The sequence below is a fragment of the Ictidomys tridecemlineatus genome, chromosome 2 (genome assembly GCF_052094955.1).
Source record: "Ictidomys tridecemlineatus isolate mIctTri1 chromosome 2, mIctTri1.hap1, whole genome shotgun sequence".
NCBI classification, from domain to species: Eukaryota; Metazoa; Chordata; class Mammalia; order Rodentia; family Sciuridae; genus Ictidomys; species Ictidomys tridecemlineatus.
In genome coordinates, this window is record NC_135478.1 from 45,397,587 (window position 1) to 45,423,327 (window position 25,741).

A 25,741-nucleotide genomic window follows, 5' to 3' on the forward strand; every position below is an offset into this window, starting at 1 on the left:
ATGACCAGGTTTTAGTCCTGAGACTTATATGCATAGGAAGTACCCAATGTGGAGCTTCCCTGGAGCTGTGGGATCCTCTGTAGAATCCAGAATACTTCGTCAGAGACAAGTGGTGAAACCAAAGGAGGACTAAATGAAACACACCCTAGAGAGTCATTTCCTAGTCAAAAATTATCCCTGATGACCCAAGGTTGAAATTTGTGAAAAATTTGAGCACAAAACTTAGGTAACTTTAGACTTCTGAGTAGGCAATGATCACAGATAAAACAGGAGGAAAAGCATTCAAATTTTTTAAAAATAAGAAGGAGGACAGTGATGCGTTAAAAAGTTTTGTGGGGGGAAAGTAAAAACGTGAACTTTATTCCTCAAAGCAACATCTTTAAGCACCTACTATATTCTCAGGCATCTTCTAGATGCTGGAAAATTGGTGACACACAAGATAGATGAGGTCCCAATTTCATAGAACAAAAGTCTAGAAAGAAATAAATAACACATATCGAAGATCCTGGGGTCTAGGGTTGTGGCTCAGTGGTAGAGCCCTTGCCTAGCATGCGTGAGGTACTGGGTTCGATCCTCAGCACCACATAAAAATAAAAAAATAAAGACATAAAAATAATAAATGGAGTTATGTGACAAACCCCTAACTTGAACACAAGGTGGAAGTGGGGGAGGCAGTGTTGGGATGAGCAGCCAAAGAGAGATTTTTCTGAGGATATAAATCTGGGCCGAAACCTGGAAGATGAGGAGTTGGGTGACAAAGGAAAAGCCTATGAAATGAGAACAGGGGTACATTCACTAAATGAATTGAAAACCCAAAGGGGACTGGAGTAAATATCTCCATCTACCTTCAAAAGAAACTCTTGCATGAAAAAAAGTAATAGTAATACACAGAGTCTTACATGGCAAATAGATGGATGGATAGATGGATGGAGGTATCTTAGAAATAAATGCTCAGATTGATCCCCTTTTTTATTTCTAATTTGTTTCTGTTCCTATGAAGCCATGGAAAAATGTCTCTATCAAAAGACACAGTGCAGGGGCTGGGGTTGTGGGCTCAGTGGTAGAGTGCTTGCTTTGCGTGTGTAAAGCACTGTGTTGGATTCTCAGCACCGCATATGAATAAATGAATAACATAAAGGTCCATCAGTGTCCATCAGTGCACAGGTCTCAGGGATTCTGACCCAAACTACTTGGTCCATTGTGAACGTTAAAGGCACAGTTTATTTTAAGTAGTATTTGTAATTCCTTCCCATGGAGATCTTAGTTGGTGACTCATTTCAAGTAGAAATGACAATTGTTTAGGGGTTTTTTATCTACTATATAAAAAATGTTCACAATAATCTTTATTTTACCAGACAGGAAGCACTACTTGCAGCAATCAGTGAGAAAGATGCAAATATTGCTTTGCTGGAATTGTCTGCCTCCAAAAAGAAAAAGACGCAAGAGGAAGTCATGGCTCTCAAGAGGGAGAAAGACCGACTAGTGCATCAGTTAAAGCAGCAGGTGGGGCGTCCTGCACCAAAGGTGTGTTTTTCTGGGTTTGGGGCCTTGGGTGCTTCTTCTGGGTTTAGCCACTCTTCATTTCCCATGTCCATCCTGCAGCCTCAAGCAGCTAAAACCAGGTAGGAGCAAAATGGCCCGAACTGTTGCTGGAACATCATTTTATGGCTTTTCTGTTTTATGTGCATGTGGCTGGGCTTGTGTGGTTTGCAACCAGTGCTGTTTTTCTTTCTTTTATATTAGCATCATCTCCCCAGGAATAGCTCTCTGCTCTCTTCCTTCCAGTGGACTTCAACTTCTAGTAAAATTCTAAAAACTCCTAATTAAATTCTGGGTACCTTTTCCCTGGTAGACCTGTTACCTTCTGTCTTGCTCACTTCCTGCTCCTTATAAATAACTCCCCTCATCCAGTTCTTTGGGTTCCTTTCTCTCTATATTTCCAACTTTGGTTCTTCAACTAGTTACCCAGGACTTTTCAGTCAAGGAATATCTCTCAACCCTTAGTACTGCTAGGCCAGGCTTAGAGACCTCTGAGACATTATTTGGTCTAATGTTTTTTTAATCACCTATTTTTTGCCCCATAATCCTGTTTCCTCATCTCTAGACCACTGTACTTGTTTTGAGAGGTGTGGAAGGAGAGGCATAGACCTAATTTGTGCAGAAAGTTCTTTGCTTTTCTGAGGGTTTTTCTGGAATTGACTTAAATGGGAACAGTTATACCTGAAGCATGTTGGAAAATCATCCCTAAAACAATTTACAGATGTTATTCCTCCACCATATAGAACTTGGGAACTTTTGTAAAGCAATACTTAAAGATGTTCACTCAGATTACAACTTCATCATGAAATCCACTCATCTCAATTGTCTGTGGCCTCATATTGTGGCTGCCACATCTTAGCTAGGGCCACATGTGACTCTGGTGCTTTCTCAATGGCAAATGGTTACCATGTAGTATGTCCACATCAATTTCCACCCCTGGGACTGGCTCCCTGCCTGCTAGGGTAATCTTTGCTAATATGCTAAGCATAGTGTGTAGGGTAAGTGGAAAGGAAGCCTGAAGGAATAAGCCCCCTTTCCTTATAACGGGGCAAACCTTTTCCTCCTCAGGAAGGAAAAGGCATCCTTTGGCTCTGAACTAGAGTCCATTTCTCATGGGACTGCCTTGCGAAAAGACAGAGACTGCCGCCATGCCTGAGCACCCTTTCCTTGCAGAGGGAGGGTCTCAGTTGCTGCCAGACATTGGGGTCATTCCACAGAGCGGCATGCCTCGCTATCGCTGGCCCCCGGGGAAGGGGACTGCTTCCATCTGACCTCTTTGTTTGGAGCTGTGCATCTTTTATACTGGATTTTCTACCCACTTGGCCATAGAAAGTCAAGATGAGCCTCCTTCTTTGCTTTCCGTTAAGTCCTTCCCTGTGCACCCTGTGTCCTCCCCTCCTGCACCTAACCATTGTAGCTTTCTCCCACAGGTTTATAGACCTAAGAAACATCCCCTGAGCTCGAATATACCATGCCCTTGTGATGCTGGCTACAGCCCAGATATTACGGCCAAGTACCACGGGTCCAGCTACGATGCATACGTGAGCCAAAGGTCTCAGGTCAGTCAGCTGCTTAGGAGATAATTGCCCCACCATGGGGGTTGGGGTGCATAAAAGCTACACCCTATCTTGACCTTCGCCTCTTCTGATGATTTCTAGTACTTCTTGGCCCTAAAGTCTGAGACCATAGGTGATTGCATCAGATCAGGATTTGCAATGCAGTTATTATTTATTTCATTTTATTTGTACTTACCAAAGGTTCCAAACTTGGTGACCACCCTATAGGGTGAATTCTGAAATAACCTGAGAGTACTACAAAGCCAAAACAGCTAGAGCCATTGCTACCAGTCAAAGTGAATTATTTTTTGCTTTTACCTTTTAGATACTTTTCTCCCCGTATCCCCATCTACTTTTCTCAATAAAGATTTTTTTTTTTTCCTGAAGCTGCTTCTTTTTCTTTCTCAGCATCCTGAAAATTCACTCCTAGATTCCAGTAAGTTTTGAGTGTAGCCCTTCGGTTTGCTCCTGGGAAACTGCACAAAGCCTTCATTCTTTGTGTCAGCCTGGGTTTTGGGTATCAAGGGGCACATTTGGGAAATCCCAGCCATGCAGAGTGAGGCTCCTGCCTGGTCAGAGGCAGGGTCTGAAAAGTTGTTGTGGAGAAAGGGCAGCAGAGGAGGAGGGTGGGCCCCTTGGTGTTGTGGTTTAGGTTTGAAATCCCTCCTGATGTCCTGTCCAGCAAAGAGCAAGATAAATCCCATGAATTTAAGTATCTTTGTTACAAATGATAATGATTCTAAGAATAACAGCTGATTTTCTTATAAAAGCACCTCCCTTTGAGCGTTTTTACTGTGTGCTTGCCCTGGGCCCAGGGCCCCTTAGGATGTTGTCCCCTAGCCATCACTGCAGCCTCTTCTGAGGGGAGCATCCATGAGGCTCAGAGTGTGGAATTTACCAGCCCAAAGACACAGTTTGTGATAGGGCTCCAGCTTCCCATAGTCTGACTCCACACACACCCAGCAGGCTTAGGAAGGAATTCAGAGCGACAGGCCCAAAGATATTCCCCAAAATTATGAGGTTCTTTTATCCCCTTAAGTTTGACATAGATGCCCCAAATCCTAGTTAAGGTGCCAAAGCCTCCAAACATTCACGAGTGGATTCTACCTGGAGCGCTTAAGCTCAGGTTATTTGACCACATCAAGAGTAATTCCTCCTATCTGTCAGCTCTCACCATACACCAGCCATAGGTCTAAGGGCTTTGAATATATCAACTCATCAGCTGCCAAAAGAACTGAGGGATTGGTGCTGTCATAGAGAAGGAGCCAGAGATCAAAGAGGTTGAGCTCCCTGTTTAGGCCTCATAGTTGGACATACCATGATGCTTAAGGGAACCCTTTGCCAAACAATCTTAAATGAGTTTCACAAATGCCATCTAAAATCAAACTGCTTGGGTGAAATTTTGTTTCTAACACTTATTAGCTGGGTAATCTTGGGGACCTCCTCGAACCTCAATTTCTTCATCTATACATGGGCTAATAACCTGATTTAAAGCATTGTTTTGAAGTGCAGTGCTGACAAGAGTACTTTGCACATTAATGGGCACATAGTAGTAGGTGCTTTGTATGTGTGAAATGCTATTTCTTTTTTTTTTTTTTACAAAATATTTTTTTAGCTGTCAATGGACCTTTATTTTATTTATTTATATGTGGTACTGAGAATCTAACCCAGGGCCTCACACGTGCTAGGCAAGTGGTCTACCACCAAGCCACAACCTCAGCCTGTGAACTACTATTTCTATTTCTATTAATTACTATTAATAAATATCACACCAGTCTTTGGAGGTAGTTTAATTTTTATTTCATTATACACAGCTGGGAGTTACAACTCATTGAAAACATACTATGGACTATGACAGAGCAGACAGATGTCAGCACCTAAGCCTTCCTAGTCCTCCTCCCCTAAAGCTAAAGTAGTTGGGAAATGGTGAGCAGATACATCAGGAATCCTAGATCCCAGCTCCCAGCTTGCACTGAAGAGGTGCATAGGGCTTAAACCTGCTTGGTTTGCATATGTAGCCCCATGGTGAGACATCAGTCATCTTCACCTGCATGGCCAACTTGGACTAGCAGAACCCTGTTGGGGGCCAGATCAATGGAAAAGGCAGACAATGGATCTACCCTGCCTCATTTTGCACAAATGGTGAGGTTGACTGGTTCCTGAGGGATGTCCACATTTGTTAGGCTGCCTTTTTTTTTTCTGAGTGTACATGTTTGCAGAATCATATTGGTCATACAGTCACATATATACATTTTGAGCTCGGCTTATCTTATGTAGAAAGTCTCATCACTGCCCATACCATCCCTGATGACTGAACACAAGTAGTTCATTTAACAACCACCAGTTGTTGCACTTTTATAGGCACATAGTGGGCACTCAAAAAACATTCATTATGTGAATATACGATTACAACATGACAGGCACTATGCCAAATACTTTATGTATATGTAAGTTTTTGCTGATAATCCACCAACCTTCCATGTGCCAGGCTGTCTGCCAGCTGCTAGGGATTCATCTTTGACAGTTTTATTTGCCACAATGAGAAAAAAAATCATCCTCATTTTTTAATTAATCAAACCAAGGCTCTAAGAGACCATATGATTAACCACCATCATCTCACTCATTCCTGCAGTATAGAATTGGGTCCCAGGGATGTGGGAATACTAAGGTCTTGCCCTTGACTGAACTGAAGACTGCATCCCTAATGCAGTCTGTGAGTCATGTATTCGTTCCTATACTTCACAAATGTCATCAGAAAAGCTTAGTTCTGATGCTGCAGCTCATGACTGCCAGCCTGCCCAGGGGTGTGGAGAGAGAGGGATTGGTAGCTTGGTAAGACCAAATGCCGCATTTGAATTCAACTCTACAATTATTTATGGAGTGACTACTCTGTGTTATAGTGCCAGGCATTTTTGGAATACATCAGTGACCAAAAGTAGGAAAAACCCTTTCCATGAGCTTGCTTTTTAGTGGGTGAAGAAAGACAATGAACAATGAATGTGATAAATAACTAAATTATGGGATAGGGAAAAAGAAAAATGTAGATCAATATAAGAGAGAACAGGAATAATGATATGATTGAGGGTCTGCTGATCATTTAAAATATGGTGGACAGGAAGATCTTCATGTGGAAGGAATCATTGGGGAAAAGCCTTGAAGGAGGTGAGGGAATGAGTCATGTAGACATCTGGGGGAAGGATGTTCTAACAAAGAGAACAGGCTTTGTAAAGGTTCTAAGGCAGCAGCATCTTAGTGTATTTGTGGAACGGCGCAGAGGTCAATATAGCTGAGTGGCTGACAAGAGGATGAGTTGTCAGAGCAGTACTAGGTGGACTGGGCTGTGTAGGCCTCTCTCATATTGGATCTGTCAAGAGTGGTATGTTCTGAGGCACAAATTTTCTGCAGTTAGAAAGCATAATACATGAGCCTCACAGCCTCAGTGCAGAGAGGACTCCCTCTGGGCAGTTCTGGACTGCCTGCTTAAGGCCACCCTGCTCAGCCCACTCCCTGTATCCCCAAGCTTGATACTTGATTTGCAGTTTGAAGAAGCATTGCCACTTCTTTGGTGCCACAGACCACTTCTGCCAGAATCTGCTGTCATACCTAATGAGATTTTCAGTCAGTGTAAAAGCAAAGCTCTTTGATAAGACATTCTCCCTAACTTCCTGACAGTCTCAGCCACATGCCACAGGAATCTTCATGTGCACCCTCCTTGGTGTAAGGCGGTATGGAGGCTGATGGCTGTGGCTATCTCATCCCATTGGCCCATGTACCCTGCTGGCTCTGCCTAGGCAAAGCATAACTGTCCTTCAGGCCAGGCCCATCTTCCAGACTTCAGTGAACAGAAACATGATCGTCTCCAAAGAGGAGTCTCAGGTTACACTCATCCCTCTCCAGCTCTCTCTGTTAAAAAGACTTCCTTGGCTCTGCTGGGTGATAGGAGAAGGAAACTCAAGCCAGTGCACTCTCCACCTTACCCATACTATTCCTTCTGCCTGGAACACTTTTCCCTCTTTTCTTCACCTAGTTAATGCTTACTCTTCAATTCAACTTTGTTCCAACATCACTTCTTCAAGGAGGATTTCTGGGACTAGAAAAAGACCCAGAAAAATTGGATCAAATCCTCCAACCTGGCCCTTCATAGCATATGTATATCTATTTTATAGCACTTATAATCAATGAAATGCTTTTGTTTTTGTTTTTGGTTTTTTCAATGATTTGAATAATAACTATCGGCCATGCTTGTATATTAACTGCATGAGAACTGAGAACATGGCTTCTTTTTGTTCACCTAATTTCCAGGCCTAGCACTTAGCAAATATTAGTTGAATATATAAATGAGAGGGAATCATCAGGGCATCTTTGTAAGAGATAGCAGTTCAATCATGACCTTGTTCCCTTTAAGACAAGACTTAGCCTCATAATTCTCACCCCGATATTCTAGGCACCCACTCCAATCCATAGGAGCTGATAGAAGAGTGAAGTCTGTTTGCCAGTTAATGACCCTACACTGACACCCTGCCCTCTCTCTCTCATCACATTGGAGGTCACTTGACTCCGGTATTTTCTCAGTTTGGACTTGTTAAGATGGTAGCTAACTTGAACCTTTTCTCTAAATCTTTTTATCTTATTCTACTTCAAATACTCTCCAATTTCTTGGATTCTTCTTGAATAAAATGTCACTCAATTCTCAGGAATGGCAGAGAATTCTCATTATGAAGGGAACCCCTCCAGTCCATCCCTGGAAACTTCTGAGCATCTCATAAATCAGTTTGCCTGGAAATACCTTAACTCCTGTTAAACATCTGTTGAGGAAGCCAGAGGTGATATGATATGAGTTCAGAAATTCCAACTATGCCTAATGATGCAAGAATCTTTGTGACGCTTTTCGCGTGTTGACATTTGGGTGCTTTCTAGGCTGAGCATGGTATAAAGGTAAAGGAGTAAAACAGTTTAACCTTCTTGTTTCACTGAGAGATAAAAGATTGAACATAGTTTGGTATAGTAGGCATCTAAGTCAATCTAACTTTTGTTTTCTTCCCATTTTCATTTCTTTATAAGCACACACCTTTGACATTGTACTCCACCTCTTAAAAAAAAAAAAAATCTGGCTTCCAGATTTGTGCAGTTTGGGGAGAATGTCTCAGTTGAAAATGAGTTCAGTTTTATTTTGTTTTTCTCTAGGGGAACTAGTTCTAGAAATTATTGTTAAAAATTATTTTCCTTCTTTTTTTGGTGTTTTGGATACCCCCCCCCACGGTCCCTCTATGCTTAAAGAAAGGACTGACATCAAAATAATTAATTCTGAAGTCATTGGATTTGCCTGCTGCTAAAGGGTTTTTGAAGAAAGCTTAAAACTAAATCTTACCCCTTAAGCCTTATTCCCAAATGCTTCCCTGTTGCTGAAGTAGTGATATACACATCCTTGATAAAAATGCCTTTTTAAAATGAGGGCCAGACACTATTGTTTAGTTAAAATTAGAAGCAGCTTATTTCTCAGAACCGGTTAGAATACTTCTGAGATCAGAGATACATGGTGCTTGATTTCCTTTCCTCTTCTCTACCAGTTATGGGCATTGCTTTGGGCCACCAGGAAACATGAAAGTCAGTTAGATTTTAAGACCAAGAGATAAGTTCACTGGTTCCCTGTGTTTCTCCCAAGAGTTTGCAGGGTCGGGGCGGGGGGAGTCCTATCTCTATCTCTAGGCAAACATCGCGATGCCTGTGCCAGGTTAACATGGCATAATCTGCTTGGGTAGAGCCTCCTTGGCCTCTGTTGTCGAAGTCCTAACTGTCTTAAAGGACTAGCCGAACAGATGTGGCTAAGGATGGGAGAAAGCAGAGGCTGCCCTGGAATGTGCTCAGAAGAGAGACGCTTGTAAGGATGGGATCCTAGTCAAAATCAGATATCCCATCCTTTTGGGAACACAAGAAGCACTGAGTGTGGTAGTTAGCCATGCAGTTCTTGTCCCTCTCTGTGAGGCCAGATGGCTGCACTTCCCACTTACACTTCCCTTGCATTATATGCTGATAACTCTTAATTACCCTTTGTGGTTCAGGAGGTGAGCACAATTAACCAGCAGTGGAGGAGCCCCATGCAGTAGGGTTCCCATAGCCCTGTGTTGTGTTTGGATGCATTCCAGAAAAGTTTGATTTGATCCCAGCATTGTAATGCATCGCAGACTTGCTTCAGATCAAATTGCTGGGATGCAAATGCATTGGTCTTTACAGCAGACTCACTATGGGTTAAGCTGTTCCTGTGCCCCTGGTAGAGTCTAACCACATCTCTATTTATCTTTGACTGCACTGCAAAGTGTCTTTGCAGTGTGCTCTGGAGAACCCCCTTTTTAAAAAGAAATGCTTAGATCCTTTCTCAGCAGTCTGAAGGCAGGTTGTTCTGATGGAGGTAAAATCTGAGCTCCGTGATGTTACTGAAAACAGTTTCCTCTTAATGTCCAAGTAATTGGATGGGATGCTGGCCTGCTCGTTTAGCCTGGAAACATTCCTGCCCCAGGTCCTCTGTTGCCTCAACCCCAATACTCAGGGAGTCCATTTGTTTGCCATTGCACGAAGTATGCTCAAAGATCTTGGAGGGCAAAGTATTTTCTCTGTGATTCCATATGTTTCTCAAATTCCTCTCTTCCCAGAGCATCAAGCTGACTCTGATGGACCACTTTCTGGGTTTTATTTAAAGGTCTTGCTTTGTTGGAAGCCATGTTTTAAATACTACTTTAGCTCCTTTCCCTCAACATGCATGGAACACCTGGTATGATGGATACTCTTTAGCTGTAGGAGATGTTGACTTTGTCCTCGAGCCTCAGGGTCTTATGGACTATACCAACAGTGAGATAGATATTAGTTCATGAAAAGGACAACAGGACAAATTGCCATTTTTTTTTGATGTAGTATTTCCAAAGTTCAAAAAATTCTTTTCTTTGCCACAGGAGTCAAAGAACATGTCTTGAAGAAATAGAAATTCCTATGAATTTATGATTGGCAAATTGATCACTTGTCTTTTGTGACAAATGCCTCTCCAACCATAAGTTGTCAAGGATCTTAGAATAAGCATGTCGAATTATAGGGGGGAACACCCCACAAAACCCTCACTCTTTGATTTTAAAGTGTAGCTTTTTAAAGTATAACTTTTTCAGGTAGAAAAAAACTTAAAAAGAAACTTTACCATTGTGTTCCCTGCTTTTGGAAATAAATAATAGAGGGGATGGGTCTGGATTTTTCAAAGCAAATCACCAACTTTGCTTCAGTAATTTAAAGTACCCCAACAGCATCCAGCAGTTGGCAGAGCACATCAGAATAACAGGCTTAGCCCAAGGTGACCAAAACAGAGAATAGCATGCCAATGCCAAGAAGATCTCTCACGTGCTGACTCTCTCTCTTTTTTTTTATTCAAATTTCACATCTGTGCTCTATTTTTAAACATTTATTCTTTAAGTGATAACGCATGTTTTACCAAGCCTCTTATTGGATTAGACATGTTTGAAATCTCTTGACTTTAACCTGTTCCTTACCACAGCCAAGATCACTTGCATCCATCACCAAAGAAGAGAGTGTATTTTCATACTTTGGGGAAAGTTCTTGAGATGTTGGCCACCAGGAAGTCCCTGTGCTTTGGGAAGGAGAAATCTACCTTTTGCACTATGTGGACTTGGGGGGATCTTGGAGTGACATTGCTTCAAGAAGGCTTCCATATGGGTGCACTGTGTAGAGAGCTCTTGCTCTTCTGAGCAGTTTTTCTACTCACATTTTAGACAGATGAACTGACAATTATTTGAGCTCTTATTGTATACCTAGTATTGGTAAGGGCTTTAAAATACATTATCTCATTTAACTCTGACAACAATCCTGAAAACTAGGTGTTAATAATCCTGTTTCAGAGATGAGGAATCTTAGGTCCCACCAAGGCCACAGCCAGTGAGGGGTGGAACCAGAGCCCAAGGAGATCTCACATCAAAGCTCTTTAGAGCTGTCCCCAGCAAATGATGATAAAAAAAAAAAAAAGAAGGCTTTATTCTGTGACCCTGAGTACCCACCCTGTCTGGGCCCCAGTGGATTCCTGCCTAGCCCGGCCCTGAGGCCACAGCACACAGCATGCAGGCTGGGGAGGCCCCTTATCTCTTGCAATAACACCTGGTGTCACCTACTGCCACTGGAGAGAAGGGGCTGGGACTCTATCAAAGTGTCAACCTTTTCTAAGAAAAGTGGCCATTTGTTGTCTGTGGCTTGAGAGTTTCATTCTCAAGATATTTGCTTGAAAGTGTTTTTATTCTCTCATTTTCCATTTTTTTTTCTATCATCTAATGTATAAAAGAACAGGTTTCTCCTGGTCCCTTTCTCTCTCTCTCTATCCCGCTCTCCCTCCCTCCCTCCCTTCCTCTCATCATATAATTAAAAGTCCTTTCAGGCTGTCTTCACCTTATCATTTCAAATGAGTTGAAAAAAGACTGACTTCCTGCCCTTGTGTCCTCCTGATGCTGAACTTCAGAAGGAAAGAAAAGCCCCTTTTCACTTCATACACCTCTTGAATAACTGTATTCAAGTTGTGCAGATTTTTTCATTGATCAGCACTGTTGTGTAAACCAAGTTTTCCTTTCCTGGCTTTTGCAAATAATAATTTCATAGGGAAAGGACTTTACACCTCCTCTCTCCTGATCACAGTCAGTTAGACACGGAAGTGAAAATGTCCAGCAAACTGTCTTTGCTCCTACTGGACTCAACATTCCTTTTGAGTACATGCCACTTTCTTTTTATATATTCTCTACAACACGCTAAAGTCAGTATTAAAATTTCCAGAATCTCTCATGTTTGTTATTTTTTTAAAATTTACTGCACCATTACGTACTGTACTAAAAAGAAATGCTGATGATGTGATTTTGTAACCATCCTTGTTATGCAAATGAACTTTTCCATAATAGAAAGCACATTAATAAATATTTTATCATAAAAGAAATACATGCTCATTATAGAAACTTAGGAAAATGTCAATAAAAACTAAAATCACGCATAATCCCACCACTCAGAATTAACTGTCATTATGATTTACAGTGTCCTACATTCCATTGTCTGCAGGCATTATTTGAACAAATACATGACATAGTACACATGAAGATTTTTTAGCCTTCTTAACAGTTAATATTTGCATGCATTTTCCCATGTCCTTCAAAGTCTTCAAAAACAAACGCATTTCTTGGTTTATGATTGTTATCATGCTGTAATTAATTTTATCATGCCCCCGTTCTTGGGATTTTCTAGTTTTTCACTTTTATAATTACACTGTGATGAACATTTTAAAATGTCTTTTTTCTGTTATTTTTTCTTAATGTCTAAAAATTGAATCATTGGAGTTATGGCTGTTTTTAAGGATTTTAGAGAATCAGGAAATAGCACTCTCCTACAAAGGTATTTTATATCTGCCAATTTTAAATGAATGTCAACTGCTTGTGTTACCTTTGTCAGGCTACCCTCTGAAAACATTCTACTTACAGATTGGGACAGAATACTGCTATTGGTAATGCAAGCGGTCAGTAAGCTGAAAAAAGAAAGAGGCAGAGGGACATTTTTAAAGTCCTTGAGTGGATAGGCATGTAGACAAGTAGACCATCTAGTCAATAAGTATTTATTGAGCATATACTATGTTCCAGATGCTGTTCTAGACATGGGATGGGGGATACTACAGTGAACAAAACACAAAAATCCCTGCCTTGAAGAAACTTACATTCTAGTAGAGGGGACAAAGAAATAAAATTAAGATATCAAATATATATGACATGTTAAATGACAATAAATGCAATGGAAAAAAAAGATGATGTTCTGGGAGGGATTTGGGGGTCCATTTGAACAGGGTGGTTCATGAATGCCTTCCTAAGAAGAGCAAAGACTTTCAGGAGGTGAGGGGGTGAGTCATGTGGGAGCATTATCCTACAGGGAAGGAGTGCTAGTGGGGGCACATCTCAGCCTGAAGGGTTGGAACTTGTTCTTCTCAGGGCGACTCCCCAAGTGCAGTTGCTAAGTTGACAAGGTGGGGGAGCCAGAACCCTACAACACCAGTATTTAGATGAGATTATTTTTAAAAAATATATATGCACACTACTACCACCACCCTAAGGTCTTATCTTTGCCCTGATACGGGCGCCATTGGGAAATGCCCATTGGACACAGCCAGAAAATCTTTGTCCAGATGATCTTTGACAAATTCTGGGAAGAGAACTATGCAAAGAGGTTATAAGTTCAGACCAGAACGAGAAACTATCATCCCAGAAACAAAGAAAATCCACAAGAATGGCAACTCAACCAAAAATATAGAGTTGTTCTTATGCCCTAGAAACCTCCTATTAACTGATCATATTGTAGCTGGTTTTATTTCCTCTTTTTCATGAGCCTGTACCCCTAGAATTACAGGCACAGCTCAGAAGCCCACCAGGATCTCTGCTGCTCTGGGCTACCTGGGGTGTTCCAAAACCATTGGATACTAGAGGAGGAGGAAGGGATGTGGTTCCCAAAGCCAAGCAGCGCTTCTCTTGTCCCTCTTGTTGGGTCTGGAGGCACAGTGCCCTCTAAGATATCTGTTGCAATAGCCATTTTGAAAACCCTCTGTCAAAATGTTCAAACAAAACAAGGCAGCCCACCTTGCCCCAGAAGTCCTGGTAGTCAAGAGAAGGTTCAGGATCTGAGAGTGGGCCTAAGAATCAGACTTCTAGCCCAGCTCTGGCCATAACACCCTGAGAAACCTTGGACAGCTCATTCTGCTTCTCTCTCACAGGCTCAGCAGCCCCATCTGTAAAATAAAGAGAGAAAACTAACAGCCTGCTAAACCCAGAGGTGTTTTGGTAGTCTGAGCCTAATCCAGGCACACATAGGCACACACAGCTCGCTGAGTACCCAATTCATGACAAAGACTTTGAAGCTGTACAGGCAATAGCCAGTGGAATAGGGAAGATGCATCATTCACTAGAACATAAACATGATTCACTACAATATTGAAGGAATGATATGCCAGGCACAGTTGTACACTTTTGTTCATTTATTTCAGTCCTCACAAAACCCTGAACAGGTACTACCATCATAATGGCTCACTTTGCAAATGGAGAAGGAAAGTATCTTCTCTGGAACAAGGTCTTGAAACCCCTGAGGATTATACATATGTACAGGATGTTGGTCTCTCAGGTGCAAAAGTGGGGCTGTCTTATTCTTCCCCAAAGGGTTGCACTGAACTTTGAAGAATGATGGCCCTCAACCATCTCTGGTGATAATCCCTCAACATGAACCCTCATCCACTCATTTTGTTTCCTGACCAAGGAATAATGAGCCTGAGTGGGGTGCTCATAGAGAGATCTCCCTTTTCTGGGAACCAGATCCTAATTTATTCTTTTTTTTTCTCCTAATTTATTCTTAAGGAAAAAAGAAATAATGCGAATTGAGATAACACTGATTTGAAAGAACCCATTTCAGTGCGAGCTCAGACATATTCCTTCCAGGAAAGGGGCATTCACACCTCCCATCCCTGGTCTTGGATCTCTAGGCTCCTGGGGATGGGGGTCTGCTGGGGCCAATGTTTTCTGAGGCTTCTTGAGATGAGATTTGGCTTCCAAGCCTGTGTGCTCCTGAGCTTTTTAGTGATGAAATCCTTAGTGAGGCAAGGGAACAAAAAGCTGATATTTTGGAGAGGGAAGAACCATCTCCAGGGGATTAATTTTTATGAACCAAAGACACTTAAGTGTTGCTGATTTATCTTAATAGCAGATACTATGAGCAAACGTCCCAGTTGCCTCTTTGTGCTTTTGGCAAGTATGGATGAGAAATGGAATGAGCAGACTCAACCAGAGCTGGCTAGCCCAAAAGTTTAGGAGTCTTAATCTCACTCACTGCAAATATGTAATTCAGGATTGTTTCCAATGTTTTCCAAAGTGCAGGTGGACACCTAGCTTTTGCCAGAGGCAATGTTGGTTCCATCACTAGGGTTTCTGTTTCTAGAACAATTTACTTGGGCTTGAGGGGACAAATTCCTGCATCTTTCTTTGGTGGTTAGTTCTTTAAAATCAGTTACCAGGTTCTGGTTCTACAGGTCCTGTTGTTGTGTAAAGAAACTTCCCTCTGTCATGTGTTCCTGCTTGTCCTACACGTGATAAAGATTCTCAGAGGACACAGCATGAGTGCTCTACATATCTCCCATGTCAGGGCTGGAATGAGACCACACTAAACCCAGTGCCTGAGAAATTGGAATATAAATTATGTCGAAGTCATGTTCAGTGTTATATCATTTACTAATCCTTATTAGATACGGATAAATTCTCATGGCTTAATTTGGCATATTGAATCAGTTCTTCAGATTGTCTTTGGGGACAGGAAAGGAAATACACAACTTCACTATAATTTTTCTTCTGTTTCTTCAGAATGGGACATAATTTTTTATTGTTAGCTGGTGGAAACTTTGGTGAATCGTGGCCAACTGTGGTTCACCCCCACAGGAAGAAAGTATCAAGCCTTTAGCTAAGAACATATTCTTTGAGACAAAACAGAATATTTGATTTTTGAAAAATCTCTCTACTTATAAACATGCTGTTCAACAAATAGTAATGTTCTGACCAAGACCAAGAGAATGGAGGAAGTAGAAAGCTGAGATTTCTCTCAGAGGAAAATTTTAGAGTGATGTGTGATGCAGTTTAATAATAACCCCACTGAGCATGGAGAAATCCTATGAAGTGCAGACAGAGCATCCTTCTGACCTTAGTCCATGCTTCCTCCAAAGTGGAAGGAGCTAGGTGTTGGCTACAAGTCAGGCATTCTCCATTCCTGCAGCAGGTCACCCACATATGCATGACCTCAGGCACATCCTGTCATCGTATTTCCATTCTGATGTTGGATCCAGAAAACACACTTAAAGATAAATCTTCCTGTTTTGCCACCATGCAGTTTTAGGTCAAAAACCATTGTTGAGTATTTTAAGTTACTTGCATTGGAAACTCTCATCCTGTTCATTTTCTTTTATCAGCATCTCACATAGCTTAGTGGTAGTGATGCATGCTCAGTAACCACCTTTTGTGGACTCAGATCTGTTAAGTTTGAAGTTTCTGACTGGACTTGAAGGGTATTGAATCAATTGGCATTATGGGTACAAAATTATCTAAGTGGGATTCTCTTTCTGTTCATAATGACAGGTTTCTTTTAACAGACCTGTTTTGCAGTCTTTTATGAGCAGGAATCCTCTTGGTCAAATCCATCATAAATTTTTCATGGGGAGAGGGCAGGTAACTTTTCATCCCCTGGATGCTTTGTCAGAAGGGGGTCACATTGGAAAGTCTGATTTTTGTCCTCTTAGCCATACCTAATCTTCAGCTTCTGCTGAGAGCAGGACCCAAAATTATCCCCATGTTTCCATATGAAATCCTGTTGAAAATGTTGGTCCCCATGCACTGTGCACAAAGCCAAATTACTTTTGGAATGTTCCTTGGAACTCTGGAATCCAGATAGGGATCAAGGAAACAGCACAGCATCTTTCCCCCACTCTCTGTGCAATCCATTGATTGATTTGTAGATTATGCCCCTTACCTTGAGCCATCTGAAGTTAAATCTTGGATCTAACTTCTATTGTTTGTTAATTATTATATTTTATTCTCAAACTCAGAGGAAGCAAAGTTCTGGGAGATCAGAAGCCTCATTCTCAGTTGTACACAAGATTTTACTGACTATTTGCCAGGATGTTAGGATATTTCTCAGATCTTTACACTGGCGAAATTCAAATTAAAAAAAGGAAAAAAAAAAGAAAGAGGGAGGAGAAGAGAAGAGAAGGGGAGGGGAGGGAAAGAGGGGATAAGAGAAAAGAACTGACAAAAAGTACAGGGGTTCTTGGGGGGTGTGGTGGGAGTTTTTTTGTTTGTTTGTTTTGGGTCCTGAGGATTGAACCCAGGGACAGTTTGCCACTGAGCTATATCTCCAGTCCTTTTTATTTTTTTTTAATTTTGAATCAGGGACTCCCTAAGTTGCTGAGGCTGCCCTCAAACTTGTAATCCTCCTGCCTCAGCCTCCCCAGTCACTGGGATTACAGGCCACTGTGCCTGGCTCACCACAGTGTTTGTATAGGCATGAAAACTTCCCTGGACCTCATAGAGGCAAACCTGAGGAAGAAGGGTAAAAACTGGTAGGGGAGGAAGGAAGAACCTTTTCCTCATTATTCCTCTGCAGAGGCATACTGAAAAGAGATGGAAATGTTGGGCCTTTTTAAAGCACACAGTGACTCCCAGGCTGGAAATTCTAAAATGCTTCATATCATTCCCATACCATTAGATAAGAGTAGGAAATAAAAGAAAGAATTATAAAAATGGCACAGTTAACTTTCAATATCTGACTATTTCAAGGCAAAATCCTCAAAAACAAGGTATATGAGTCTTAGTATTTAAAATAGTTCCATTGCCTGCAGCAGCAGTTCCTAAAAATCTAAAGTTGCTCTGTAGGTTGTTTTCCCCTTCTTCACTAAGTACCAGCTCCAGGACCACTCTGCAGATCTACTCATTCAGAATCTCAGAGGAGGGACACCAAAAAGCCAATGGATTTGGTTGATAGAGCAGCATTTGGGAGGCATTGATCTAATGAAACAGGTCAGCAACTCCCAAAAGGGAGACTCCTGTCCTCCAAATACTTGGTCTCTATACATATAGTCTTGCAGATTTAGGTACTGCCAAAATAAATGGCAAGATTTGGGGTAGCTGTTGGCTGTAATTGTGACCAGAAGAGGTATACTAGGGGCTGGTACAGGACTGTGTCCCAGGAGTGAAGGTGTGGATGGAGTAAGCCTGTCAGTTTAGGGTATGGTTATGATGCATAAAAGGAGACAATTGGTCATCAGAATTTAGTGAACAGAGAGTCTGAGCCTTGTTCCAGATGTTCTAAGGCTACAAAAGGGGAACAGAAGCGACAAACTGAGCACAAGTACCTAGAGTACCCTCCTGTCTGGCAGCCTGCTGATGCCCTTTGCAAAGAATCATTTGCACAGAATCAGAGAGGTGGGATAACTTGCTGGTAGTTACACAGCTGTTAAATGACTTAACTTTGACCATTTGGTCCAAGCCTCCTGACCCTGCTTTTGGTTTTCTTTAGTCCCCAGGACACTTCTAGTTATGGACATTTTCTTAACAAGAGTCCATTTTTAGCTCAATTGTGGTAGAGGGTAGAGAGTCTGGTTTTCTAGGGAGGTGTCATTCCTGGCCCGGGGAAGCCCCAGGGTAGAGATGAATCTGTGTGTGTTCAGATTAGAAACAGACCATCTTTGGGAGGGTTTCTTGAAGGAAGTTGGGAGGAGGTGGATTGTTCAGGGGGAAAGGGGGAGAGAGGTTGGCCTTGCCCAGTGACTAAACCGTTTCTATCTGATACTCAAGACAATAGGGAGTCACTATGTTTTCCTAAGCAAGTGTGATTTGAAAACTGTCAACACGAAGCAAGCTTGGAACCAGAATTTTCAATTAATGTTAAAATGTCTCCCGAGGCTAGATGGCTGGGTCATTTTTGTTCATGAGTGCTTGCCTTGTGTTTGATAAATCTTGGGCACCTCCTGGGGCATGTTCTTGTTTTCTGCATACTTAACAGAAGTTAAGTTGGTTATGGTTTGGGTCTTTCATTAATGCACCCCACCCCCCACCATCAAATGCAAGAATAAAATAACAGCCTCCTTTAATTATCCAACTTATGAGACCCGGAAATTTGAAGTCTTTTCTATGTAACTAATTTCAAGTAAAGTGTCTTATAAAGCTTAAGAGTCGAGATCCTTGGGTTATTAACCTTAAAATTCCAGAACTAAAGATCTAATTTGATACCAGATTCCAATTCATGCCTCTTTCTGAATGATCATGATGGTGCATTATTCTTTTAGTGGGTTATTTCCCAAAATGGTGGCAGTAGGGGGAACAATGTATCATTTGATTTTTATTTTAGGATGCTCCTCTTTTGTTTGTTTTGTAGGGGAAGTGTCCCCAAACACATGCTGCTTCTGAGCTATAATTAGTTTTTTTAACCAACTCTTTTATGTCTGGGTCCTTAATATCCAAACTCCTAAATAATTGCCCAGTTCAGTGAATGGGAATGAGAGGAATGTATTTTGCATGACTTTAGCGTATACATTACTGCATTGCTGTATTATGGCAAGATATTTCCTGAACTTGGAGCATACTATTAACTCTCTCAGCTTGAAAAGACCCAGCAGTGAGATACTCCCAGGCTTTGGCCTATGATGCTAAATTCAGATGGAAAGTGACTTGTTCCAGCTGAGATCCCCTGGGCACTTGGAGGAGGATTTGAATTTGGCACTAGTGCCTTGGTTCAGAGCTGGACAGGGACTTGGGAGCTCTTCCTCTCTATCCAGCTGTTTGTGCACAGCCACAGCCTCTGATTGTAGCTGTGAAATAAAGCATTCTTCAGTGTTTGAAAGGGGCCAGGTTTGTTAACTGAGCCCTGTTACTTTTTGCTAAACTAGAGGGAGATGGATAATGCTGGTTGCTAAGAGAAATCAGAATTCAAAAATATCTGGCTGAAAGGGGAAAAGCTGTAAGTCATGTGGCTCCATTTAATCCTGGACTGTCTACTTCACTGAAATAGAAGACAACAGTAGTCTCAGTCACCTGAAGTCAAACTCCTCAGTCTCAGGAGTCTCTTTTCCAGAACTAAATAATTTAAACTGCATTTCTTCCTAAGTTTACTAATAATTTCTACATCAGCATTTTTATACATGGCACAGAGAAATCTCTTTTATTGTTTCATTTCTATTTCCTTACATTGATTGAATATTCAAATACTATAGAAGAAAATAAAGGAAAGAACATAAACTACCTGAAATCTAAGCACCCAACAATAAGCATGAACATTTTATGATTTTTTTCTTTCTGGACCTTTCTCATAAATGCCTGAGAAACCCAAAAATATGTTTATGTGTAGACATTTATATATTGTTTTTTATGAATATGTTATAGTCCACTCTTCTTTCCATTCACCTGTATGGTGTGATGTCCTTCCCTTCTGTTAAATATAAATATACATTATTCTTTAGAAGGCTTATGAGTATTTCAGTAAGGAATAATGATATTCAATAATTTGTTAAATCAAATCCTGATCTGTGGACATTTCTCTTCTCATTAATTGATGCTGTGATTAATGTCCCAGTGATATCTTTTTATATTGACATCTTTTCATATTCATTTTGTATACCTGCCCAACTTTTTTTCTCATGAAAAGATCATTGGTCTTTAGGATATGAATATTTTACCCATATTCCAAAGCAAATTATTAAATCAGTATTTATAAAACTTTGAATAAAATTGGTAATAGTGAAGATATCTTTAAGATTTTATTTAAAACAATTTTAAGTAAAAATTTCATTTAAAATTTAAATCTTAAATAAAATTTAAGATTTTTATTTCAAGTGATTTTATTATGAAGATTTTATTTGTCTAAGTGATGTTAAACTCACTTTGTTTTTTGATAAGGTGAATGGAAAGGTAGGTCAAGGGAAGGAATAGTCACGGGGTACCAAGATATCATATAGGTATTTAATATTTGACATGACCAACTCATAAGGACTGAATGAATGTATTTATAGTTGACTGAACACTCTACCCTATGCAAATTAATTAAGGAACTCCTGTCATCTTTAGAGAGAGATTGCTAGAGGGGCTGGGCTGTGTCTTTCCAGTACATGCATGGAACTAATTACATACAGCCTTTGAGAACAGACTTTCTGAAAGTGGGATGCCTCACAGTGGGAAAGGAGCTGGAACAGTGGCAGACATAATCAAAATTGGGAAACATCTCAGCAGAACGGAACTAGAGACCCAAATTTAATTAGGATAAATCTAAATAAAATATCCAGTAAAGAAAAGAATGGAGTCTATACTTAAAATTAAAATTCTGATGTGCTTATGTATATATGAATGAATGTTTGTCAGGGAACCCAGCAACCAGGATAGAAGTGGAATCGATTGCAAATATGAATATTTAGCATCACACAGCAGATGCTTAAAAATCAGTGGAATCGAAGTTTTAAAATAGTTTTGAGCACATGTAAGGGGACCTATGAAGACTTGGGTTCAGACTCTGTTCAGGAATTATTCTCTAAGAGGAGCTGTCACATCTTGTAGGGACCTCATGTATGATGGAGCACAGAGAAGGGACAAGAGAAGTGGGTTTGACTAGTCAAGAGGACTAAGAATGATGAGGCTAAGCACAGCTGGAGATGAGACATAGCTGTATTCAAATATCTGAAGATGTATGCACACCCCCCCTGCCCCTGCCAAAGAGCACCTTTGTAACTATAGGTGACTATAGCTACAAAGCTCAGAATATGAGAGTGTGGCAGGAGGCATTCCCTTTAAGCTATTTAATCCATTGTCTCATGAAGTGTTGAGTCTCCATCTCTATGATGGAGTGTATGAGGCAAGGACTGGAACCATCCACCAGGACTATTATGAAGGAAAGAAAGTTGAATTCGACTGTTTTCCAGTGTATGCATAATGCTTGGCATTTACATGCCTAATTCTCTACTATGGATGACCTAGACTTTGATAAAACCAAAAAGTATTTTGCAGAGAAGTGAAGCACCACATTAAGGGAGCACTCCGACCCCTTCTAATGGTCTACCAGTAACCAACCACTACCTGCCAATCCTGTGGCACAGAAGAAAGGGGGCTGACTCTGTGTGCCTCTCTGCATGTCAATTAGCAAAGACCTCCCCCTTTCCTGTTTAAGTGAACACAGCAGATACCAATGTGCTCCAAAGATCAGGCTTTCCCAGCATTCTCAAATCACACCTGTCTGTGCACACACCCACCCCAATAATATCCTCTGATATTTCTTCTTCCCACCTTTATTTCTGCTCATCTCTTCCTGAAATGAGTCCCAACTAATTTCCCTCTTTTTTTTCTAATTTTTATTTTTAGCCAGTGTCTTACTAAGTTGTTGAGGGTCTTGCTAAGTTGCTGAGGCTGGCCTTGAACTTGTGATCCTCCTGCCTTGAGCTTGTGATCCTCCTGAATTGCTGGGATTATAGGCATTTGCCTCCCTGTCCAGCTATTTTCCTTAATATAAATAATTATTATCACAATAAATAAACAACAAGTTCCCAAATGACCCAAAAGAAATGTGGAGCAAAGGACATTAAAATGAGGCTTACAAATAATGAAGTAGTAGTGGCCATTAAATGAATGAAAATATGCTCAGTTTCAAATTATAATTAGGGAAATATGCATGGGATACAATTTTTCGTCTCTGGGCTTTTTGAAGATTCAAAGTTTTGAAGAAATTTCATGTAAGTACAGTGTAGGGAGAAAAGTGCAGACTGGATGTTGGTCAACAGCTTTGAAGGGATTTGGTGATATCTTTCAAAGTTTAAAATGTTTATGTTCTATGCCAGGAATATCTCTTGAATCTCTTTTTTCTTAGCGCATTATAGAAACAGCTATTACATGTTTAAGCATTTGTTCTTGCTGAAAACAAACATATGAGGACAAGCAAAGCTGTCCCCTTGCAAAAGCAGTCTTTGAAGCATTGTTGAAAAAGGAAAAAACTGGAAATGACCCAAATATCCATAATTGACTCACTTATTCAACAAATAGTCATTTGTGCCCACTCTGTGGTAGGCAAAGCTTAAGGTACTTGGAATACACTTTTGGAAAAAAATAAACAAAGATACCTGTCCTCATGGAGCCTCTCTCTAACACATCGACTAAGGACTGAGAAGACACATTGGACCTTTTATTTTTGAAGAATGTGCATGTGTGTATGTGCTTGCATTATGCATAAAATTTTTCTAGAAATATTGACCAAAAAAACCTTAATATCAGGAGTGGCTATTAGGATAGGGTAAAACAGAATATGTTTTTGTTTTTGTTTTTCTTTGGTACCTAGTAGTGCTTCACCATTGAGCCATATCCCCAGCCCTTTTTATTTTTTTATTTTTGAGACAGGTTCTCACTAAGTTGCTCAGACTAAGTTGCTCTGGCTAAGTTGCTGCGACTGTCTTTGAATTTGTGATTCTACTGCCACAGCCTCCTGAGCCACTGGGATTACAGGTGTGCCACCACCCCCAGCATGGTTTTCTTTTTAATAATGTCTTCTGTACTGTTTAATTTTTTACAACTAGCACATATGATTTCTATAATAAAAAACTTACAGGTGTTATAAATAAAGAAGAAAATTATAAAGCTAAATCAGTAGCTCTGTTCCAGAACTAAGGCTTCTATCTCAAAGAAAATGGAAAATTCCTTAACTATCTATATCCCTGAAGACCAAAATGGTAAAGTGTTGGATGCTATTCAGACTGCAAGAATGGAAATGAATACCACTGTTCTTTGGCACACAAAACCAGTGGCCTGAGGGGATCTGTGGTACCCAGGTCATGGGTATAGTAGACTCATCCACACATTGAAATCAGTGGCAAGGTGGCCAGAGACAGGAATAGAGACTAGTTTCCGAAGTGGAGGATTCTGGAGCTTAGTGCTGGGTCTGTCAAGACTAACCTTCACCCTCTAGTGGCCTCAGTCTCCCCTCTGTAAAACAGTGAATTGGAATCATTGATTGAAGATGTTGCGCAACACTAACATTTTATGAATCTGTATTCTTCTGCTGATTCCTCATTTGTAGGGGAGTTTTGACAAAGTTGCTAAAATTCTCAAGAATCTTCAAGGAGATCCGTCCAGCTTTCCAGTAACCTTTTCCTAATGCTATGAAGAAACACCAATATGTACTTTAATACCTGTTTTTATTTAGATTCAAGTTTAAATAGATTTGGGCTTTTGTTTTTTTTTTTACTTGTGCTATGTCAATGGCAGTGTCTTAAAAAGCCAGACTTTTTTGATCCTGTCTTTAAAAGATCACTGAAATTCCTTTAAAAATGTACCCATTCTGTGAATTCAATCTGATGTGTTGGTGGGAACAACATGGACAACAACACAACTCAACACACTAGATGTTTCTAGATGAAAGTAGAAATCCATCCTTTCTGACAATTGAATTTCTGTGAGATTCCCAAACCTAGAAGCTCCTCTTTGCCTTTCTTCAGGGACAAGTTCTGGCAAGAGAAGAAGTGGTGGTTACAGATGAGCTTCCATTTTCGAGTGCTGGAAGGATGTCAGCTGGGAGGAGCCTGTGAGGAGACCTGCAAATGATGAGCTGTCTGTGTGTCTTGCAGGGTGGGGGGTGGAGACCTGTCTTGAGTGGAATATGTGACTCAGACTCTCCTTCCATGTAGAGCTAAATCAGTCCTCTTAGGGTAGGTTCAGCGTATGCCATATAAAGCCAGTCAGGGTGCTGCGATCCAAACAGAAAGGGAGGACAGCACAGCGAGCCAGCCAGCGCCAGCAACCAAAGAGAAGATAAATGCCCCAGGGAATGCTTCAGAGATTTGGAATTTGGGACTCTCACTGCCATTTCTCTCTCCCCATTTGTTTTTCAACTGATTAGAAAACGACTAATGAGTGTGTTTACATTTTCTCCAGTTGTCTTACCCAAGCAGAACAGCTGGGGAAAAGGATTTGTTCCCTGTCCCAGGCGCTAGCGGTTTCTCCTAAATGCCTGTCCCTCTTCTGGCTGCCAGGCCCTCTCGGCCCTGCCAGACCTCTCCTCCTTGTCTCCTTAGCCCCAGGGATTGGGGCTTGAGTGGTGCTCAGCATGACCAGCAGCCCCACCATGTGTTTTGCAATGCTCACACCATCTCTTCTCTCCTTCTTTTGCTGTCATTGGTTTTGTTTTGTAGCTTGTGAGGTGCAGGAGAGGTCTTAGGTTTATGCCCTTCACCTGAGCTTCAGAACTGGAAGGAAACCCAGATGGCATTAGCTTCCACTTCTGCAAAGACCAAAGCCCCTGTAGGAGAATGTTCCTCTGTCCTGTAACGGTCCCTAGAATGTGTTTGGGCTGCTTTGCGTGTCTGGTCTCTACTGTCTGCCATTCATTCTCTGTTGCTTCTCAAGTGTCAGTCATTTTGAGGACACCACCTTCTCCTTGTCCATGTCCCAAGACATAATAGCCATGAAGCTTCTCTTTGATGTATTGTAATATATTTTAAAATAAATACAAAACTATTGGAAAGTCCATCTCTTTCCTGTGAATCATCTGACCTCCAAGGGTCCATAGATACTTCTGCACGAAGCCCTGACTTGTCTAAGGCTCTCTTGGTGCTTTCCTGGGTTGTTCAACTTCAAGCGCTCCTAGAAGAGTGATGTACACTGTCAGTGTACCGTCTGCTCGCTAGTTCTGTTAGGCCAGGCCCTGCGGTGTTTTCTTTTTCCATTCATTAGTTAGGAAGGTGATTTGGTGATGCCAGTTCTTCCCAAGCCAGGAATAATGAGTAAATATTTGCTGAATTATGTGTTGAATGAAGATATTGACCTCCTTTTTCAGCACAGATTTAGAGTCTGAATCCAGCATCTGTGGTACCATTCTCTTTTTCTTTCCTCCCTCCTTTTATGGCTTTCTCTATTTTCTCCCTTCCCCTTCCCTCTTGATGTGTCCTTTCTTGCTCTCTCACTTCTTTCCCTCTCTTCTTTTTTCCTCCCTCCCTCTTTCCTTCCTTCCATCTTTCCATTCTCCTTCATTCTCTACTTCCTTTCTTTCCCCTTTTCTTCCCTGTTTTACTTTTTCTGTGTCCCCTACACACACAC

The 25,741-nt window shown here is 41.1% G+C and overlaps 1 protein-coding gene across 19 annotated transcripts in view; it reads left to right on the forward strand.

Moving 5' to 3' along the window:
- Nucleotides 1–25,741, forward strand: part of Erc2 (ELKS/RAB6-interacting/CAST family member 2) — an 873,922-nt gene that overhangs the window by 659,019 nt on the left and 189,162 nt on the right. For 12 of the 19 annotated variants that reach the window (XR_013434457.1, XR_013434456.1, XM_078038390.1 and 9 more), the window contains 2 exons: nt 1,356–1,503; nt 2,970–3,098. Coding sequence is in view for 17 of the 19 variants with exons in the window: in XM_078038390.1 (XP_077894516.1) it covers nt 1,356–1,503; nt 2,970–3,098 (277 nt within the window). In the remaining 2 variants the exon portion in view is untranslated. Of the gene's footprint in view, nt 1–1,355; nt 1,525–2,969; nt 3,099–25,741 lie in introns of all 19 variants that reach the window. The other 7 variants (XM_078038396.1, XM_078038398.1, XM_078038401.1 and 4 more) reach the window with 2 other exon arrangements.